The sequence below is a fragment of the Culex pipiens genome, chromosome 3 (genome assembly GCF_016801865.2).
Source record: "Culex pipiens pallens isolate TS chromosome 3, TS_CPP_V2, whole genome shotgun sequence".
Classification (NCBI taxonomy): domain Eukaryota; kingdom Metazoa; phylum Arthropoda; class Insecta; order Diptera; family Culicidae; genus Culex; species Culex pipiens.
The window spans coordinates 109,053,197-109,076,003 of NC_068939.1; the positions used below are offsets into that span (position 1 = coordinate 109,053,197).

Sequence of the window (22,807 nt, forward strand, 5' to 3'; positions counted from 1 at the left end):
AGAAGTAAGAAGTAAGAAGTAAGAAGTAACAAGTAAGAAGTAAGGTGTATTCTGTATAAAGCGTCTTGTTGTGAACAAACTACAGTCACAACAAAATAAAGATATCAAAGAAACACATCAGCTGTCATCAATTACATGGCAGTCAAATATTTACAGCAAGTGTGCAACTGCAACTCAAAATGTGTGTAAATTGTCGAAAAACTGCAGTCAGCGCAAGCATATTGCTCGTTCTGCCACTAATGGTCCTATAACTTTTTGTTTACACTTTCAGCTGCTGTCGACCAACATCGCCACCGTTGACGAGAGTATCATGAAGACGAACGATACGGTGGTTCCACTCAACAGTACCGAGCAAGTGATTGATAGCTTCTATTTTTACGAGGTAAGTTTACTGCTGTGCTATGTAGAATCACTCTTTTTTATACGCGACGGCAATACAAAAAGTTTGGCAAATTACGACCAAAATAAAAACATTTTTTGTGAATGGTTAACCCAGTTGGACAGATATGAAGTTTTTTTTGCTGGGAGGTGATTTGAGCATCGACATAACCGTTTTGGGCAGCTCTGACCCACTCGAAATGGCCAGAAAAGTGCTTGGAAACAAAATTAATTTACGTATTTTTTTGCTGGAGTACCCATTTCTCAACCATCGAGTGCACTTTGGGTGATAAAAGTTACGATAAATAAAAATCAATTTTGTGCCACTTTTCCAGAGGCATCGAAACGATTTGTCCTCCGCGATGACAAGATGCACTTGAATACCGTCGAATGACCGTGACAGTCGCTGCACATCACCACTTTGAGAGAATAATTTGATTTTTATATTGGAAAATTGCACTTTTGGCCCTCTTTCCGGCGACTGTTTGCTCAACTTTGTATTGCACAATAAAACCATTGTGGTTATTGCGGCTCCAGTTGAAATTGACTGAAACACGATGCTCCCCAGTCTTGTACTAAATGTTTCGTATTATCTCGTCATCCGTCGTTGATGTGGGTCTAGCTGAGATTGAGTGCGTTTTACGTTGGAAGTGCGTCAGCAGTGTCCCTCGCCAGCAGGGCAGAGTAATAATTAAGCTGATTAGTGCGGTAATTACTCGTTGACCAAAGTAGCAACTTTTGTTGAGAAATCCCTGCTGCTCGAAACTAGTGCCGTTTAGTTTGACCAGACGAATGGGTTTTCAAGCTGTTGCTGTGCTAGACGAACCCCTCCGTCGCCGGCTGAACTTGTATAATCTCCAGTAAATCTCGCCAATAAAAGCTTCACAGCAATCCTCAGCTATGCAAAGACTCTCCCCCCATAGAGTCGAGAGTGCGTACGCCTTTCGTTACGTCCGTCCATGGGTCCCACATTCGCCTCGACTTCAACTCAACGAAGACGGAGAGGATATCTTAAAATCTAACATTCGAGACATAATTTAGCCATCATAATTACATTGATGCTGTTGCTGATATGGCACTCTATCTCGGAGGAGTCTACCCATCTTCAATCTGTGCTTAAAGTGAACGAGCAGCAGCCGTGGTCCCGAGTAAGAGGTTAAGCTGGGCCCGTCGACACCCGGATTGATGATGATAGGGGGTACGGTGTACGGACAGGGCACGAGGATACGAGGCGAGGAGAGGTTAAAGATCGCATGTACGATGACTTTGTGCTAATTAATAAAAGCAATAAATAAACCTGATGTAACAATCCAAACAGGGGGTCCGGCTTGTTCTCTGTTGGGGTTGCTACCACCGTTAATTTGTTTTTAAAAGATCTTAGAGGGGTTGATAGGGTATGGAAGGAATGTCTTGCGCATCTTTTAGAATTTTGTGGAAAATGAAATGATATATGGTTATCTTGTAAAGCATTCCAATATAGGGTTTTAAAGGTTACTAGTTATGGCAAATAAAATTAATTTATACAAACATATAAAGCCGTTGCAAATATTATTCAAAGTTTATGTCGCCACTCCCCCCCCCCTTCAAAGTTGGCCCGAAAAATCAGGGGGCAAAAGAAATATTTTTTCAAAAATCTTCAAAATTTTAATGAAAATAGAAGTCAAATCAACTTTAAAAAATCTAAAACGCATTTTTCTGCATTTATAATCATATTTAGCATGACTGGATTAAAAGTATTTTGAATTTTTATGAAATTCCAATGTACAGCACCGCAAAAACTTTTTTTTGCAAAAAAATAAAGTTTCGTCAATATTTAGGTATTTTGGAAAATAATGATTGCAAAACAACTGGGCAGGTGTAAAATGCATTTTTAAACACTTTGTTCATTCAAATGTTGAAACCATGGCTCGTAAAGTCAATGTTTAAACTTTGTTATTTCCCCCCCACCTCGACTTTGGTCAGAGTCGAGGGACATAAACTTCAAGAAATATTTGCAACGGCCTAAGTGAATTAAATTTTTAGTTATAGACCATTCATAAGCCACGAGTACAAATTTTGGATCAATTTGGTTCATGATCGGATTAAAGACTCGCCATACAAGTACGATAGCCGTTTTTCAATAGGGTGATCCAGATTTTCAGAATCGGTTGGTCAGCTAGTCCTGACATTAACATTTGAGTTCAAAATATAGATAAAAACCTACCAAAAGCAACTGGAAGTGATCCGCATGGTTGTTTAAGAAATTCCATAGCATTACCCGAAATTTAAAATTTTATTTATTGGCTGAATTTATAATTATATCACAATTCAATTCTGTCGATTGGAGCGTGTGTAAGGACTTGACACTTGATGCAAATTTAATTAATTATACATAGATTTTTTTAAATAGTGCGTATGAAGAGATTTGATCACCAAGGTAAAAGTGTTTTCTTGAAGAGACTTAATTATTTAAGTGCATTTATGTCTTGTACTGAGTTCTGTTCTTTACCCTAAACTCAACTCCAAGACACTCTTCACGCTTATCCGCCATTTACAAGATCATTATATTAGGACGTCTTTTTTTTGCGCGCCCGCTTGGAATGCACTGCGATTATTCAATGTGAAAATATTGCGGCTTAAGCAAATCGATTTATGGCTGGTGCTTCCCATACACAGCCAATTAACACTCTCGGTTTGCTGACGGCGCGGCGGCTGGCTGCGGTGGCCAATGATTTAAACTAGACGGCGCGCAATGTTAACAGCTACACCAAGTGCCACTACTTAACCGTGGGCTTGGGGTGATCAGGGTTAATGCTCTGAAATTGAAGTTGAACATCCTCATTACTTTTTTTTTGCTTTTTTAATAAAAGTAAAGTTAGTTCTATAATCTTTTGTTTAAGACTATATTATTTTTTTGCCAAAAATTTCACAATCCTCGAACAAAATTATTGAAAACCTTGAACACCCCCAGCTCTGATTCGCGAAACGTGCTGCTCACGAGTCTGCACGAACGTAAGGCGGATAATTTTATCGTTGTCATATATTAGAAGTTTTATTTATCTGCAATGAGTTGTGACCGACAGTTATGTGTTTTCGCGAGGGAAAATTGCATCACTCACCCTAGTCGCCGTAGTCGTCGTCGCCGGGGTAAACTTTAACAAATGGGTTAACGACGATAATGGCACCATTATCTGTGTGATGGGATGAGAAACGTCTTCGGTTCTTTTGTTTGAGAAAGTGAGGTTGGCGAATTCGGCTTGAGAGCATCGAATTGTGTGGTTCAAGTCTGCGATAAAAAATAACATGAGGAATATCAGACAAATAACTTTCCAAGACGATCCTTTCCAATTTCAATACAACGTTTGAGAGGTTAAATCAAATTTCTAAAATACAATAAAAACAAAAGTGCAATTTTATCATGACCTCACAATTAGCGAGGTCTATTGGTATATGAACAAGTTTCACTTTACACTTCACTTTAACTCGAACCTAGGAGTCCAAAGGCTTGAATGGGGAGAGCACCCAAACCTATTTGTACTCCAAGGAACCTTCCACACCAGGGTTCGCCAGCGATTCCAACGGAGCAGGCTTGGTTTGGTGTGTTGTTTGTCTTTTATAGCAGGGAGACAACTCCCATCCCTAGAATGACTTAACGGCCTAACAAAAACGAAGGTCGGGACCGACGTTTTACTTCCCCATCCGATGGAAGGTTGGAGGTGATGGGTTATCTTCCCCAGAAGCCTTGAAATGTTGAGTTCTTTCGGTTTAGTTTTATTGAGTCCACAATTGACCTAAAATTTACACGGAACTATTACAAATTACCTATAAGAAATTTTACTTTTTTCATCATGTTAGTAAAAGTTGCACAAAGCCCAACAAAATGATCCCTAAACTTTTTTTTATGTTGTGTTCGGACATCCTCTTTTGAATTGAGTTGAGGTGCACCTGCTTATACCATCTATTATTTATGTTGACTTTCTAAACAAAATTTTAATGCACAATTTTCCAATTTATACAATTACTCAAACCCTCATTGACCGACTCATAAATTGATGCTTTCCAGCGTCATTATTTATTAAAACGAGTTTAGCTTGACCCATTAGAATAAATTCATTCGTGTTTCGTCGTAATTAGTACCAACCGACATCTCGTCGACCCTCACGAAACTTGTATAACTCATGTACCTTTTAAACCATTATACAACTTCTTCTTGAATCCACCCTCGCGTTTGTCGCCGGGCATCGATAATATCAATTGAACACGATCGCAACTACGGTTGAACTCTCCGTGGTAATTCCACCACGGCAGCATTAGGACTTAATTTTATTCCATTAGTTTCGTCGGAACCAGGAGAGGAGTCTCCTCGGGGGTTTGAAGGAGGAAAATTTAATTCAAAATCTGCCATTTTACATTGAACACTAATTATGCAGTTCTTTCTCAATTTGTCTTGTCTTTATCTGGCGGTGCCGATGCCGGTGCCGGTGGCCTTTCGCAGAGAAGTTTCACTTGGACATTCGGTGGCAAACGAAGTGGTCGCTCTTCTGTGAGAAATTGCATTAATTTCCACAGGTTTACTCAAGCGGGGTGTAGGGGAGATTGGTTAAAAAGTAGCTACAAGCAAAATGCCTTAGATATTTTTTTTTTTCGTTTCGACAAGGTTGTAAAGTGTTTAGTTTAATTTAGACTCTTGAAAAAAAAATCGATTAATTTTTTTCCCATACAATTTCACGCGAGATTAAAAAAAGGTGTCACCTCAGGTCTTGAATTTCTTGAGAATCAAGTTCTGAATGATTTGATATCTTCGGCTGAGTAAGGGGAGCCCGTAAGTCCGTTTTGGTCCCATCCGTCTTGGGGTCCCATAAGTCGCTATTGAAAACTACAAAAAATTACAAAAAAAAAAAAAATATTTTGACTGGAGTCTGGAAGATTTAAAATAGGGTGGTTTTTGTAAGAAAACTCGTCATGTCACGCTATATACTATTAGAAGAATTTTAAAGGTGAGCAATTCTCTACCAACACCAGAAATGGATTTTATTTGTATTTTTTTATTTGGCTCAAACTTTTTGTGGGGCCTTCCCTATGACCAAAGAAGGTATTTTGTGTCATTGGTTCACCCATACAAGTCTCCATACAATTTTGGCTGCTGTCCATACAAAAACGGTATGTAAATATTCAAACAGCTGTAACTTTTGAGTGAATTTTCTGATCAATTTGGTGTCTTGGGCAAAGTTGTAGGTATTGTTGAGGACTATTGAGAAAAAAATAGGTACACGGAAAAAAAAATTTGCAGATTTTTTAATCAACTTTTTTTGCACTAAACTCAATTTCCCAAAATACGTATTTTTTGATTTTCGAAATTTTTTGATATGTTTTTGGGGATAAAAATCCGCAACTTTTGAGCCACAGAGAAACATGGTCAAAAAATCTGCCGCCGAGTTATTAATTTTTGAAAAAAAAATGATTTTTAGAAAAAATCGAAATTTCATGCAAAAACAAATTTGACGTTACTTTATAATGCAAAATTGAATTTGCGATCGAAAACCACTTTACAGATTTTTTGATAAAGGGCACCGTTTTCAAGATATAGCCACCGAAAGTTTGATTTTAGCGAAATAGTTGCAGTTTTTTGATTTTTAAAAATAGTGACCATGAGTGACCATTTCTAAAAATATTTTTTTTGAAAAGTTCAGAAAATTTGCTATAAAATTGTCTAAGAGACATTGAAGATTGGACCTCGGGTTGCTGAGATAGAACCGCTTTAAGAAAAAGAAACAGGAAAATTGAAGTTTTCTAAGTCTCACCAAAACAACCCACCATTTTCTAATGTCGATATCTCAGCAACAGTTGCTGACGTCGTCGTGCTATCTTGTCGCACCCGCCATTTCGACGTTCCGAGAAAAACGCGTTTTAATGTTTGACCTTGAATAAACAAAAACTAGAGCACGCAATGTAAACAATAACAAACACGTTTTGTTTGGCTGACCATTCTGTGCATTGTCCCGAAGTTTGGTTGTATTTGGTTGCTGGAGTCCCGAGTTATAATTACAAATGTTTACGGTAGTCTAACTTGTACGTGCGTCAAACGCATCCTGACCTGAAATCCCTTTGGCCAATTGTCACACTTACATCAATTTTCAGGGAGTGACAAGATAGCACGACAAGATTGAAACTACTTTTATATGTAAAGTGACAAAAATGCACTGAGTTTTTCCGATTTTTGGTGAATATCTCAGGATTGAAATCGAATTTTGCGGATCTGTGAAGGTCAAAAGGTGAGGCATTGTGAGCTGCACAAAATGGCGTTCTTAACTCAATTTGGCCCAAAATGCACGTACGACAAGTTAGCACGATGGCGACGAACTAATAGTCCGATTTTCAATGTTAAAATATGATTTTTTTTTTAAATTTTTCGATCTTTTCGAAAAAAATATTTTGTTTTTTTTTTTTATATCAAGACTAACATTTTAAAAGGGCCAAACATTGAATATTACGCCCATTTAAGTTTTAAGTTTTAAGTTTTAAGTTTTAAGTTTTTAGTTTTAAGTTTTAAGTTTTAAGTTTTAAGTTTTAAGTTTTAAGTTTTAAGTTTTAAGTTTTAAGTTTTAAGTTTTAAGTTTTAAGTTTTAAGTTTTAAGTTTTAAGTTTTAAGTGTAAAGTTTAAAGTTTTAAGTTTTTTAGTTTTAAGTTTTAAGTTTTTAGTTTTTAGTTTTTAGTTTTTAGTTTTTAGTTTTTAGTTTTTAGTTTTTAGTTTTTAGTTTTTAGTTTTTAGTTTTTAGTTTTTAGTTTTTAGTTTTAAGTTTTAAGTTTTTAGTTTTTAGTTTTTAGTTTTTAGTTTTTAGTTTTTAGTTTTTAGTTTTTAGTTTTTAGTTTTTAGTTTTTAGTTTTTAGTTTTTAGTTTTTAGTTTTTAGTTTTTAGTTTTTAGTTTTTAGTTTTTAGTTTTTAGTTTTTAGTTTTTAGTTTTTAGTTTTTAGTTTTTAGTTTTTTAGTTTTTTAGTTTTTAGTTTTTAGTTTTTAGTTTTTAGTTTTTAGTTTTTAGTTTTTAGTTTTTAGTTTTTAGTTTTTAGTTTTTAGTTTTTAGTTTTTAGTTTTTAGTTTTTAGTTTTTTAGTTTTTAGTTTTTAGTTTTTAGTTTTTAGTTTTTAGTTTTTAGTTTTTAGTTTTTAGTTTTTAGTTTTTAGTTTTTAGTTTTTAGTTTTTAGTTTTTAGTTTTTAGTTTTTAGTTTTTAGTTTTTAGTTTTTAGTTTTTAGTTTTTAGTTTTTAGTTTTTAGTTTTTAGTTTTTAGTTTTTAGTTTTTAGTTTTTAGTTTTTAGTTTTTAGTTTTTAGTTTTTAGTTTTTAGTTTTTAGTTTTTAGTTTTTAGTTTTTATTTTTTGTTTTTTATTTTTTATTTTTTTGTTTTTAGTTTTTAGTTTTTAGTTTTTAGTTTTTAGTTTTTAGTTTTTAGTTTTTAGTTTTTAGTTTTTAGTTTTTAGTTTTTAGTTTTTAGTTTTTAGTTTTTAGTTTTTTTTTTTTTAGTTTTTAGTTTTTAGTTTTTAGTTTTTAGTTTTTAGTTTTTAGTTTTTAGTTTTTAGTTTTTAGTTTTTAGTTTTTAGTTTTTAGTTTTTAGTTTTTAGTTTTTAGTTTTTAGTTTTTAGTTTTTAGTTTTTAGTTTTTAGTTTTTATTTTTAGTTTTTAGTTTTTAGTTTTTAGTTTTTAGTTTTTAGTTTTTAGTTTTTAGTTTTTAGTTTTTAGTTTTTAGTTTTTAGTTTTTAGTTTTTAGTTTTTAGTTTTTAGTTTTTAGTTTTTAGTTTTTAGTTTTTAGTTTTTAGTTTTTTAGTTTTTAGTTTTTAGTTTTTAGTTTTTAGTTTTTAGTTTTTAGTTTTTAGTTTTTAGTTTTTAGTTTTTAGTTTTTAGTTTTTAGTTTTTAGTTTTTAGTTTTTAGTTTTTAGTTTTTGGTTTTTAGTTTTTAGTTTTTAGTTTTTAGTTTTTAGTTTTTAGTTTTTAGTTTTTAGTTTTTAGTTTTTAGTTTTTAGTTTTTAGTTTTTAGTTTTTAGTTTTTAGTTTTTAGTTTTTAGTTTTTAGTTTTTAGTTTTTAGTTTTTAGTTTTTAGTTTTTAGTTTTTAGTTTTTAGTTTTTAGTTTTTTAGTTTTTAGTTTTTAGTTTTTAGTTTTTAGTTTTTAGTTTTTAGTTTTTAGTTTTAGTTTTTAGTTTTAGTTTTTAGTTTTTAGTTTTTAGTTTTTAGTTTTTAGTTTTTAGTTTTTAGTTTTTAGTTTTTAGTTTTAGTTTTTAGTTTTAGTTTTTAGTTTTTAGTTTTTAGTTTTTAGTTTTTAGTTTTTAGTTTTTAGTTTTTAGTTTTTAGTTTTTAGTTTTTAGTTTTTAGTTTTTAGTTTTTAGTTTTTAGTTTTTAGTTTTTAGTTTTTAGTTTTAGTTTTTAGTTTTTAGTTTTGTTTTAGTTTTTAGTTTTTAGTTTTTAGTTTTTAGTTTTTAGTTTTTAGTTTTTAGTTTTTAGTTTTAGTTTTTAGTTTTAGTTTTTAGTTTTTAGTTTTTAGTTTTTAGTTTTTAGTTTTTAGTTTTTAGTTTTTAGTTTTTAGTTTTTAGTTTTTTAGTTTTTAGTTTTTAGTTTTTAGTTTTTAGTTTTTAGTTTTTAGTTTTTAGTTTTTAGTTTTTAGTTTTTAGTTTTTAGTTTTTAGTTTTTAGTTTTTAGTTTTAGTTTTTAGTTTTTTAGTTTTTAGTTTTTAGTTTTTAGTTTTTAGTTTTTAGTTTTAGTTTTTAGTTTTTAGTTTTTAGTTTTTAGTTTTTAGTTTTTAGTTTTTAGTTTTTAGTTTTAGTTTTTAGTTTTTAGTTTTTAGTTTTTAGTTTTTAGTTTTTAGTTTTTAGTTTTTAGTTTTTAGTTTTTAGTTTTTAGTTTTTAGTTTTTAGTTTTTAGTTTTTAGTTTTTAGTTTTTAGTTTTTAGTTTTTAGTTTTTAGTTTTTAGTTTTTAGTTTTTAGTTTTTAGTTTTTAGTTTTTAGTTTTTAGTTTTTAGTTTTTAGTTTTTAGTTCTCAGAAATATATGGAATTAATCAATTTTGACTTGCTAACTCCTCTATTGCTTCACCCACACGAAAGTCAAGACCCAATCTAGTTAGTTATTCCCCTTCTTTGACTTTCTTTCCTGCACGTGGTTTCTCAGCTAGAAATCACCAGCCAGCCAACCTGACTGATGAATGGTGTAAATTTAATTCAAGCCAGCGTCATCTATCCACGTTTGTGTCAACTCTTCTCAACTCGGTCCCCGTGGTCGTCGGAGGATGGTTAACCGCACCGCGCGCCACAACGGTTGATGAATAGTAATTTATTCCGAGACATTCGAAACATTAGCATAGAACCAACCGTAGGCAACGGTAATATCATGTCACGTTGGTAAGGTGGTTGACCAAAGTTCTGCGGTTAGTTTTGGGTTAGTGCGGTGAGTTCGTCTATTGCACGGAAATCGATACGAAATTGATTAATGCTAGCGGATTCCCCGTAGTGACCGAACACGTTGAATGATGCACGATGTTGGATGTGGAGGTAATGAGCGACAAATCAGTGTCCAATGCAATAAATATCGCATGGATGGGCGCGTGCCAACAGGTGCACTGGGCTATGAATTATAATCAGATGGATTCAGTATTCCTGTAGACAGGCCCCATAATTGCATGCACCGAATGGTTTATGAATGCGCAGCTCAGTTGATGGATAAGTTTGAGCGCTCATAATTGAAATGCTTGAAGGGTAAATTGTACTGACATGAAAACAAATGACACCTACAATATGCAAATAAACTGGGGGGAAATGTTGGTAAGAGGAAACGGTGTTTGATCGATGATGAGTTTCAGCAAATTAGTTGTAGTTGATTAAGTTGTCTATGCTAAAATAAGACGAGTTATATTTAGTAGAGGAGATGAGCAGTTCTCTAGGATTTCGGTCATTCGATTTTTTTTGTATTTTTTAATCCGACTGAAACTTTTTTGGTGCTTTCGGTATGCCCAAAGAAGCCATTTTGCATCATTAGTTTGTCCATATAATTTTCCATACAAATTTGGCAGCTGTCCATACAAAAATGATGGATGAAAATTCAAAAATCTGTATCTTTTGAAGGAATTTTTTGATCGATTTGGTGTCTTCGGCAAAGTTGTAGGTATGGATACGGACTACACTGGAAAAAAATAAAACACGGTAAAAAAAATTTGGTGATTTTTTTATTTAACTTTTTATCACTAAAACTTGATTTACAAAAAAACACTATTTTTAATTTTTTTAATTTTTGATATGTTTTAGAGGACATAAAATGCCAACTTTTCAGAAATTTCCAGGTTGTGCAAAAAATCATTGACCGAGTTGAGCAACTCTCTACGAAATCGGCCGATTTCGACCATTTTTATTTTTTGTATTTTTTGATTTGACTCAAACTTTGTGGGGGCCTTCCCTATGACCAAATAAGCTATTTTGTGTCATTGGTTCACCCATACAAGTCTCCATACAATTTTGGCTGCTGTCCATACAAAAATGGTATGTAAATATTCAAACAGCTGTAACTTTTGAGTGAATTTTCTGATCAATTTGGTGTCTTCGGCAAAGTTATAGGTATTGTTGAGGACAATTGAGAAAAAAATAGGTACACGGAAAAAAAATTTGCAGATTTTTTTTTCAACTTTTTTTTCACTAAAACTCAATTTCCCAAAATACGTATTTTTTGATTTTCGAGATTTTTTGATATGTTTTAGGGGACTAAAATCCGCAACTTTTGAGCTATAGAGAAACATGGTCAAAAAATCTGCCGCCAAGTTATGAATTTTTGAAAAATAGTGATTTTTGGAAAAAAATCCAAATTTCATGCAAAAACAAATTTGAAATCAATTTTTAATGCAAAGTTGAATTTGCAATCGAAAACTACTTTACAATTTTTTTGATAAAGGGCTTCGTTTTCAAGATATATCCACCGAAAGTTTGATTTTAGCAAAATATTTGCAGTTTTTCGATTTTTAAAAATAGTGACCATGAGCGACCATTTCTAAAAAATTTTTTTTGAAAAGTTCAGAAAATTTGCTATAAAATTGTCTAAGAGACATTGAAGATTGGACCTCGGGTTGCTGAGATACAGCCGCTTTAAGAAAAAGAAAAACGAAAATTGAAGTTTTCTAAGTCTCACCAAAACAACCCACCATTTTCTAATGTCGATATATGTCGAAATATGAAACATTTGTGAAATGTTCCGATCTTTTCGAAAAAAATATTTTCAAAAATGCCAAACATTCAATATTACGCCCTTTTAAAATGTTAGTCTTGATTTGAAAATTTTGAAAATATATTTTTCGAAAAGATCGAAAAATTTCACAAATGTTTCATATTTTAACATTGAAAATCGGACCATTTGTTGCTGAGATATTGACGACAGAAAATGGTGGGTTGTTTGGGTGAGACTTAGAAAACATCAATTTTCCTTTTTTTAGACCTTTGCATTGCAATATCTCAGCAACTAAAGGTCGTATCAACAAAGTCCGAAGAAGCAAAATATAGAGAATTTTCTCAGCCTTTCAAAAATATTTTTTTCAAAACTTGGCAAACATGTGCACTAATTTAAAAAAATGAAAAACTGCGACTATTTTCAAACAAGTCACCTCAATATGGCTATAACTTGAAAACGGTGCACTTTATCAAAATTTCACTGAAGTACTTTTTGATTGCAAATTTGATTTTACATCAAAAAATGAAGTTGAAAAATTTTTACGACCAAAATTTCGATTTTTTGAAAAAATCAGTATTGATAAAAAAATTCATAACTCGGTCAATGATTTTTTGCACAACCTGGAAATTTCTGAAAAGTTGGCATTTTATGTCCTCTAAAACATATCAAAAAATAAAACAAAATTAAAAATAGTGTTTTTTTGTAAATCAAGTTTTAGTGATAAAAAGTTAAATAAAAAAATCACCAAATGTTTTTTACCGTGCATTATTTTTTTCCAGTGTAGTCCATATCCATACCTACAACTTTGCCGAAGACACCAAATCGATCAAAAAATTCCTTCAAAAGATACAGATTTTTGAATTTTCATCCATCATTTTTGTATGGACAGCTGCCAAATTTGTATGGAAAATTATATGAACAAACTAATGATGCAAAATGGCTTCTTTGGGCATACCGAAGGCACCAAAAAAGTTTCAGTCGGATTAAAAAATACAAAAATTAAAATTGAAGAAAAAAGACCGATTTCGTAGAGAATTGCTCTAGATGCAAACAATATCCCATGCATAATGAGTTCTGTATTATTTAATTTATTGATCAATTTGGAATCTGTTGAAATCCTTATGATCGTTATGTTTTGAAAACTCCAATCAACCAGAAAACTTTCAACTGCATCTCAGTTGGTCCCTACTACCAGTAGCAACAGGTGGCCTCAACTTGATTCTCAAAATGCCAATCAAATCCAGTTTCTTTCAAAGTTTCATATTCCCCCAGCCATTGAATTCTATTCGCGCCACAAATCGCACCCGCCAGAGCGCAAACTAACTTCGCGTTCACCTTAATCGTGTCATATTTCCTGGAAGTTTATGAAATTCGTCTAGACTTAATGCGATTTTTATCGACTGACACTAAACTAGTCAGAGCGCTCCGTTTCTTCGTCGCACACCACTGTGCTGCCTGGACTTTCCTGAAGGACCACGTGTCCACGTGTGTGGTAACGGATTAGTGTCACTATTATCCTCTAGAGAGAGAGTCAACAGAGTCGTCCACCGCTAGCGAAAGTGAATTTCCCACGCTTCAGCACACACACACATGGTTGTACACATATACACTTACGTGTATACCTAACTCAAATCCGTCTGGCCGTTCTTCGAGCCATACATCCCGGATGCCCTTTAGTGAGCGTTGGCTGTCCTTGTGGATATTGGATGGATTATACCAAGAGGATGTAGTTTTGAGTAGAAGGAACTAAAAATATCGAAACTCAAATTGAGATTCCAATAAAATGTTCAAATCTCAGGAGCAAAATATTCCAAGAAAAGTTCAATAGGCCAACAGTTCAAGTGTCCAAGAGTCCAAGAGTCCAAGAGTCCAAGAGTTCAAGGGTCCAATAGTCCAAGAGTCCAAGAGCCCAAGAGTCCAGGAGTCCAAGAGCCAAGAGTTCAAGAGTCCAAGAGTCCAAGAGTCCAAGAGCCCAAGAGTCCAAGAGTCCAAGAACCCAAGAGTCCAAGAGCCTAAGGGTCTAAGGTTCTAAGAGTCCTAGAGTCTAAGAATCTAAGAGTCCAGGAGTCCAAGAGTTCGACAGTTTATTGTCCAAATATTTCAAATTCAAAAAGTCCAAAATGTTTAATTTTCGAAGAGTCATGAAGTTTAACATTAATCATGTTTGTTTTAAAAAAATACGTTGTATTAGAACAACCCCTAAAGGTGAAAGCAATTTGCCGACTCTATTTCGCTTGGACTTCCTCCCCGCCACTCCATAATAAGAGGCACATCCTAGAATGACGCCGACTATCGGTAAGAAACGTTTCTCCGTGATCAAACGTCGCAAAGCCCAAAAGTGGAGGATAATACTATCGGTGTACTTATCGTAAATTTTACTTTTCGTCGGACATTTTCGCGGGTCGTTGAACGCCGTAGGCCCGTCTGGTATTTTTCACCACTTCGCTAGTGGGTCATAATTAGTCCAAAGTGGCGGTTCTAATCGCGTCCTCCGCCTCAAAGTATGATTTATGGTGAAGATTAGCCCATTGTGGAGAAATTGTGGCCAAGAAAGTGCCACCTTAACCTGATTAGGATGAGGGTGCCAAGAGCCTGGTATGAAACGAGGGTCAACACAGCAATTCTTGGATCGGAAATTGACCGTTGGCGCCCTTTCTCGAAGGCGAGTCTTCAGTTGTGTTTGGAATAATAACTGAGAAAGGGAGGCGAATTTTAAAGTGGGTTGCAGTTAAATGAATACTTTATGATCTTCGGTGCAAGTGGGTGCCAAGAATGTAGGTGCTAAGCTGAAGTCGAAGGTATTGGATTATCGTTATGTATACGCTTTATGATATTGAGTTGTAATTGGAATGCAATAAAATCACAGAAACGTGCAAATGACTTCAATAGAAAGTCTTAATTCTCATTGAAAATGCATCTTGAAGCGTTTGTACAATTTTTAACATCAATTGAATACCATCAGCTCAATTTGCCTTCAAGCAGTGCATCCATATTCAAACCCCAAATCAAATGATTCGGAAGAATCCAATAATCCAACACATTCCAAGTCCACATCGTCTTCTGATTGTTATTGGGTATCGAAAGCACACAGTAAACTCCCACCACAGCTACTAGGGGCATGCCACCATTTGGTCAAATTCTCATGAGCAGAGATTCCAAGTCAAGTCAGATGGACTTGAATGATGCTGTCCCCCTTTGGCCAAACCAGATAAGCAGATCGATACAGAGAAAGGGAGAATCAGACCCATCATGCAGTGGCATATCCGGCAAAAAGCCACAACTCGTCGCTGTCGTGCTAACTTGTCGCATGTGCATTTTAGGCCAAATTGAGGCAAGAACGCCATTTTGTGCAGCTGACAATGCTTCACTTTTGATCTTCACCAGCTAAAAAATCAACCAAATGTGTTTGTTACTGTTTACATTGCGTGCTCTCGTTTTTGTTTATTCAAGGTCAAACATTTAACGTGAAGACTTCCATCATTGTCATGATTTTTCGTTCAAAGATATAAATTTTGCGTCGCTTTCAATTTCCTTCAACAAGTTGTTTAGAATAGTACCCTACACATGCTGATTCCTTTTGGTAACGATTATCCAATTCCTTGTAAAGTTATGAAAACCGTCATTAATCAATGATTGCCAACTAGGACGTCAATGACTGTGCCACAAAATTATATAAATTTTGAAGCACATTTGATTTAGATCAAAAATTCTTTCAGTGGCTTCAAGAAGGCAACAACCGGAACATGCTGATTCCTTTTGGTGCTGAAATTCGTTAAATTGAATTTAATACAGAATATTTTATAGTGATGATCAATTTTCTTCGAAAATGATTAACGGCTTCACCTTAAAGGCGTTTTTTTCTCGGAACGTCAAAAAGTGACGTGCGACAAGTTAGCACGACAGTGTCGAAACTTTTAACCGTAACTGTGTAAAACAGCTTCCAGCGTAAGGACACTATTTCGTCTTGCATACTACACCAGAACCGATCCAATCGATACTGGGCATTTGGCATATCTCGTACTGATGGAAACAGGACGTTCAGATGTTTGGCTGATCCCGTTGAAATGAGTTGTCACGTTGTGGTGACTATTGTCTTTTTTAAGAGCGCACACATTTTTAATTAAATTCGTTTCACATCGTTGCATTGATTTTTTAACGAGATTTCCTTTAAATTTTGTAGGGGCCTTAACTTTATTATGTTATTATTGTTTCATTTTTGTATTATGTTATTATTGTTTCATTTTTTGTTTTTTGTTTTGCATTTATGTTGTTAAGTTTATGTTTGTTTCTGCTTGTATTTGGCATATTATAGCCCATCCTATCATTTCTTTTTGCCTTTCTAGTTTGTTGTTTGCAATGTTTTTATATTCACTTTTTTAAATTTTTGCTTGATTTTCTCATTTTCTGGGTTTTTTCGACGCACCACGCTCGAAAACGGGAAAATGACGAAAAAGGTAAAAAATCTTTTTTCACTAAAACTGCGATAAATTAAAAATTTCAGCGTTGACCAATACATGTTAGGGTACCAAAAGTTGCGTATTTCAATTGCATCGCTGAAATGTTTAAGTTATCGCAGTTTTAGTGAAAAAAGTTGATTTTTTCCCGATTTCGTCATTTTTCTTTTTTTGCACGCAGCGCGTCGAAAACCCCAGTTTTTATTTTCAAAAAATCGAAAACATAACTTCACCATTTTATGATATGTTATGTAAAATTTTCCGTGGAATCTGATAAAAATATTTTCAGACATAGGCTCTTTGGTTCCGAAACCTTCAAAAGAGCATTTTAAGTTTTCATTTGACCTTTTCAACTGTTAGGCTGGATATTTGAAACTTTTTAACTATTTTTCTTTAAAAGCCTATCTAATACCCTTTAGTTTGCGTTCAAGACAGCTAAAACCGGTTGAAATGGTGCGAAGTTATGATTTTTTTTAAATGTTGCCATTTTTCGGACTACCCTAACACGGCGTTGGCCACCCTAATGGCCAAACAACAAAATAGGGGTCTAATTATTTCGGCCAAGGAACCCCCAGAAAAATTTTGAGCCCGATTGGAGAACTTTTTTTTGAATCATGTTGTTTTCGTGGGTAATTGCTCTTATATTGATGGTTTGAACAATTAAACTATAGTAGAGAAGTAAGTAGGGGAAAGTGGGTATGTAAAACAATGATTTTTTTAATGTGAAAAATTTATTTTAAAATTTTTGATTTTCCGTACGTTCTACTCAACTAGTGGGGTAAGACGAACAACTCGTTGGGGCAAGAGGAACAATGCATGAAACAACATGTTAATTTGCTAACAATTGAACTGTTATCACTTAGATACATCAGATTAGAATGTATTTGAAACGTTTCTTTCATTTTTATATTAAATAATAATATTTTACTAGAAATTTGATCGTTTTTACGAAAAAATATTATTACTTAGATGATAAAAAGTAAATTTTCATAATATCACTATATTTTGTATGGACAATTTCTTTAACAATTGTTTACCAGTTTTTTAGTACTTTTATGTATTTATTTCCCAATAAAATATGTTGTTGCAGCAGTTCGTAATTTTTTCCATACTAAAAATCCATATGGTACAACTTGCCCCACCTGATCAACATTTTTTAAAAGCTCTCAACAAAAATAACCAAAGGTTAAATCATACTTTATAACAGGTGCAAGTCATTGATAAGGACACTACTGATCTAGGAAAAATAGCATTTTGAAATGAGCCTTAAAACGAACGCTAAGCCTTATTTTGTACTTTCTAAATATTATAAGAAAATAAAGGTTTTGAAAAAACTTCATTAAATCTTATGCCCCGTGGAATTAATGTCGTTTTGGCGGTTATGTGGTTGATGAATCAGCTAATTGCATTGCTAGCAACAATTCCTCATACTGGAAATAATCAAAATTGTAAAAATTACGCCCGTACGAGCGATTGTTCCTCTTGCCCCATATTGTCGTCTTGCCCCACCTTCCCCTATTACTATTCGTCTGTTATTGGCCCCTGACAGGTAAAATATATTATTTTTAGATAAAAATTAACAATATGGCTACAAAAAGGAAGATTGTAGATTATTTTAGGATTCTATTTTATCTATCGAGTTAATGAACCCAGCCATGGTCAAAGATCTTGCTGTTTATTCGACCGTATCAGTTAATTTTTTAGGTTAGGTTTGGGGTCGAAACGTCTGATGAAGAGAACATACAAGTGTTTTGATTCCCCAAACTGACCGAAAGCCAAACCTAACCTAAAAAATTAAACCTCTACTGCCAAATTTTTTTTTTCGAAAATTTTTATTTTTCCCGTGTTCAGGAGGTCATTTTGAGCAACTTTTGTCCTACGAAAAACTTTACTTCTCTTGTTTTATGTTTTTCTTGTTTCATTTTTAGTATTTTAATTCGCATTTATCTTGTTTAGTTTATGTTTGTTTTTGGTAGTATTTGGCCTACTCTTCCACCTCCTATCATTACATTTTGCCTATCTAATTTTTTCACGTTTTTACAGTAACTTTTTCAATTTTTTGCATGTTTTTCACATTTTCTGCTATAAAATGGAACCATTATCATTTAAATTGTAAATAAATGCGTAAAGGCAAAGTCTGGGGCACTAGAAAAATTACTGCATACTTCTTTTTACTTAAACTATAGAAAATATTCGTAAAAAACACAGCCAAAGTTGACCCCTAAAAAAATTACATTTTTTAAAAAATTGGCAAAGTCACATAAAACAAGTCAAACTTCCAACCCTAAAATTTTCCAAAATTTTAGAAGTTCTTCTTTCCAATGCTTTTTGAAGATCAAAAGTTGGTTGAAAAATGGATTTTTGGCGATTTTTTAAATCGAATCCCGTCTAGAGGCGGGGTTGGGTTGTAGAGGGTTAACTGATACGGTCGAATTAACAGCAGGATCTTATTCTATTTTATGCTACCGTAAAACGGTGTGACTTTGATAGCCGGGGTGACTTTGATAGGTTTACGATTTTTCCGCAAAATGAAGAGTACAATTAAAATACGTATGGAATGGTTTAGAAACATACTGACCGTGGTAGAGAAGTGTTCAAAGTACCTCAAGAAGAACCTTTCATAAAATTTTGACAAGTTTAAAAAGTTAGTTAACTATAGTTAAGAAAATGTTGATGAAAGTCATTATTTTAAGCTTCTCAAAGTGTCATGATTTTCTCAATGAACATGATTTTTAATCGGAAAATGGAATGCATTTTCGGATTCTTGGACAATTTTCCACTAGGAGAAGGTTAAAAAAGTTTGTAAATAATAAATAATATGTGTTTTTGAAACACAATTAAAAAAAAATCTCCAAATTTATAGGCAATTTCAGTTGAACAAATTTCATGTAAAATGTGAAAACTTGTGATTCGTGCTTCGAATTCAGTAAAAAATGCAATATGAATCGATAATTTTATATAAAAATAAACTAGTTTTAACAAATTTCAGGCAAAATTCCGACTTTTTAACAATTTTACCTAAAATTTATATATATTTTGCTAAAAAGCTTAAACACTTAGTTATTTAAATATAATCATTGATTTTTTTTTTCTTAAAAACTATATCAGCTACTTTAATGATGGTACATTTAGCGTACAAATAAAGTTTGAACATCTTATATATGATTTTAACAAGAAAAACTATGACTATCAAAGTCACCCCGGAATTAAAACTAAGAATGTTTAACGTAACTATTTTTCTAAACATTAATGAAAAAACTTTTTTTTCGAAATAGTGCATGGACTTTGTGTGGTCTACCCTAGTACATGTTTAAAAAAAATAATCTTGAGAAAAACCTTACCCGTTGGAAAATATTCTAGAAACAAATTGAAATCCTATCAAAGTCACCCCGGTTTACGGTACTTGTAGTTTGCATGTATAACCGTAAAATCTGTTGCAGGCGAATGGCTAAAGTGGTATAGAGAATGATAGATGAGAGTAAAAACTTTTAGAGTGAGTTTGTGCTTTACTTCAAAGATGATACCAATGATTTTGTAAAGTTCCGATATTAGAGCGTTAACGTGTGATGAAGAATATGATTATCTAAAATGATACCATAATACTTAGTTTGTCAAACTATGTGCATCTAGAGGTTATCAACCATCTTAGATTTCACATTTCCTATTGATTTTGAAATGATTAAATGTAGGAGACATTTTTTGTTGATTTTGACTGTAAATAAATGATGTTAAAAAATAACTTCACTATATAGAAGATTTAAGAAGGTTATGGTCAACATGTAATAGAACTAATTATCATCACAAATGTTAAATAAACTGAAAAAAATACTGTAAACGAACACGCATAGTGAATGACGAGTTTTCTAAGTAAACCACCTCGCACCATTCAATCGAAAAACTACTTCTACCCTCGAGACTTGATAGGAAATTAACTTTTATTTCTCGTTTTGAAGTGCACACTGCCAGATCGCATGCAAAAGATAAGCTCCATTTGGAATTTTATTACAAATTTCTAGACGGACATTCTCCATAAATACATGAGCTGTTTCTGCTGCTGCCGTTTCTTTGAAGACCGGTCAGCCGTTTAGGTCGTCTCGTTGAAGTGTGTAGACAAGGTACATCTACACACGCTCGCATGATGATTGATCTCTGGTTCTGCTCGAGATTCAGTATCGATATCGGTCATCGGCTTTGGATTGGTACACGCCAGGCGAGGGGATTGAAACAAACGGGATCAAAGTCCGCCATGGGAATTTGCACAGTTGGACCGACGTCGGGTCTCGATTTTTGTGTCCGAATGGGTACATCGAGCAGTTCCAGGAGGGCGGTTTTCGCAGATAAGCGAATAAAAGTTGTTTTCCCATCCGGTACCAACGGGCAGCAGCAGCACTCCTCTGCAAGTGTGGATTTATGATGATCGATCATTTTCGTTCGCAGAGAGTCTGTTGATGCTGCTGTTGGAGTGCTGAAGGAGTTGCTGTTGAGGCTGTTGTCAACGAGTGCCGGTTATGACAAATTGATTGATGTTATCTGATTGTGTAAACATGTCAAGTTGAGCCATGCGACACTTCTATGCAAGCAGAGGAAGCCTTATTGAGCAGTCGGATGACAGACTCCGGCATCGTGTTCTGCAAATTAGGAGACTTGTAAGATCCTAAGATGATTGAGCATGTGTATGTGGATGGTTTGTGTTACTGATTTTGACTGGATAATCAGATAAATTTATTAAAAAAAGAACCTTGCATTTCTAAAATATCCCACAGGACATCCCGGGCGGAAAGTGACCCGGGCGGAAAGTGAGTTGGTGGCGATAACTTCGAACTATCTTGGCTTGTTTATTCGCATCTTGCTGTAAACTCCTCGAGTTATGGCGACTTTTGAAACCGACTGCGTATCATGGAAAGTATATTCCATGATCATACTGCATTATCTACAGTTGATATTAAGATGTTAGTGGTAGTTTTTTTGGACTTAGCAAAAATTTCGAAAATTTTATTTTTTCCAAAATTTTACCCGAACATCATGAAATGATTATTTTGACTTTATTTCAAATTTTTGATGGACTTAGAAAAATTAGCAGTCACTGACATAATTTTCAATTTCCGACACTTAGAATAATTTTCATGAGCTGATATTTTAAAGTTTGATTTTATTTATGCTGGACTTTGAAATTTTTGTGTATATTTTTCAATTCTTTACTTTTACAGCAAAAGCATTTTTTTGGGACTTAGAAAATTTTTGGGAGTTTGGAAACATGATAAATTATTTTGATGTTTATTTTTGCTTTGAACCAAAATTTCGGAAAAATCGACGAAATTACAAGAAATTTTTGTCCTATTTTTACAAAAACATCAGTTTGTTCCTAAAATAATGTCCCTAACAAAACGTCTTCACTGAAATTTTGAAATTCGAAAGTCGGTTTTTAATAATTATTGATATACCCCCTAGAAAAATCGTTCCGGCACTTAGAAAATTTACGGGATCCGTATCACGACAAGATTTTTGGTAGAATTTATTTGATTTTTTGGACTTAGCAAAATTGTGGCTTTCGACCAGTAAAATATTTTCAACACTTAAAATTTTTCGAGAACAGAAACTGAAAAAAAAAATTGGGACTTAGAAAATTTTTGGGAGTTTAGAAACATGATAAATTATGTTGATGTTTATTTTTGCTTTGAACCAAAATTTCAGAAAAATCGTCGAAATTACAGGAAATTTTCGTCCGATTTTTACAAAAACATCAGTTTGTTCCTAAAATAATGTCCCTAACAAAACGTTTTCATTGAAATTTTGAAATTCGAAAGTTGGTTTTAAATAATTATTGATATACCCCCTACAAGGCAGCGAACGACTGGACAACGCGTACCATAGGTACTTCGAGTACCGTAGGTATAAAATAGACCCACCAAGTGGTCCTTTAGCCTCTTGTTCAGTAACTCCGATACCTTGGCCTCCCCGCGGCGCTGGCCGGGATACTAGTAACCATTGGAGAGATCGGGTAACCAACCCCGGTGGGAACTATGGTAGTATGCTGACAGGGTAAGGGGGGCTCCACCCTCTTCGGAAGGTAGCTGTACCGTTAAGCTTCGAGACAAAAGCCCCCGTTACGGTGTCGAGAGAAAACCGCAGCTGGGTCCCGGAAGCTGCAAGGTGGCAGCCCCACCCCGAGACTAGGTATTCGCAGCCCTGGTTAGGCGGCATACCGAAGCGAAACACCAACTCAGAAAAACGAAAGAAGAAATTCAGGACGGATTTATCGGCATCAGACCAGGCGATGTAAAAAGGACAACGATTGGAAACTCGGTACTTGGAACGTTCGAACTCTCCAAGATCCTGCACGTGCTGGCCTTCTTGCCCGGGAGCTGCACAAGCTGAACGTGCATGTGGCCGCAATCCAGGAAGTTCGATGGCCCGGTCATGGAGAGCGAGAATTCACGGCGGTGGACCCCATCGCCAACACCTCTTTCAAGTACCACATCTACTACAGTGGCGGCGAAAAGGCGATGCACGGAGTCGGTTTCGTAGTGATTGGGGATCAGAAGAACCGAGTCATCAAGTGGAAGGTGGTGAATGACCGGATCTGCGTGTTGAGAATAAAGGGCAAATTCTTCAACTACAGCCTGATCAACATCTACGCGCCGACGAACGACAAGCCCGATGACGATAAAGACGCTTTCTACGAGCGTCTCGACAAGACCTATGGAGAGTGCCCAAGACACGACGTGAAGATAGTCATCGGAGACGCAAACGCGCAGGTCGGAAGGGAAGCCTTCTTCCATCCTGTCATCGGCAAGGAGAGCCTTCATCCT

At 34.2% G+C, this 22,807-nt stretch overlaps 1 protein-coding gene across 1 annotated transcript in view; it reads left to right on the forward strand.

Moving 5' to 3' along the window:
- Positions 1-22,807, forward strand: part of LOC120421493 (cardioacceleratory peptide receptor-like) — a 179,018-nt gene that overhangs the window by 121,428 nt on the left and 34,783 nt on the right. Inside the window, exon 3 of the mRNA XM_039584712.2 lies at positions 272-382. Coding sequence (XP_039440646.1) covers positions 272-382 — 111 coding nt within the window. The remainder of the gene's footprint in view (positions 1-271; positions 383-22,807) is intronic.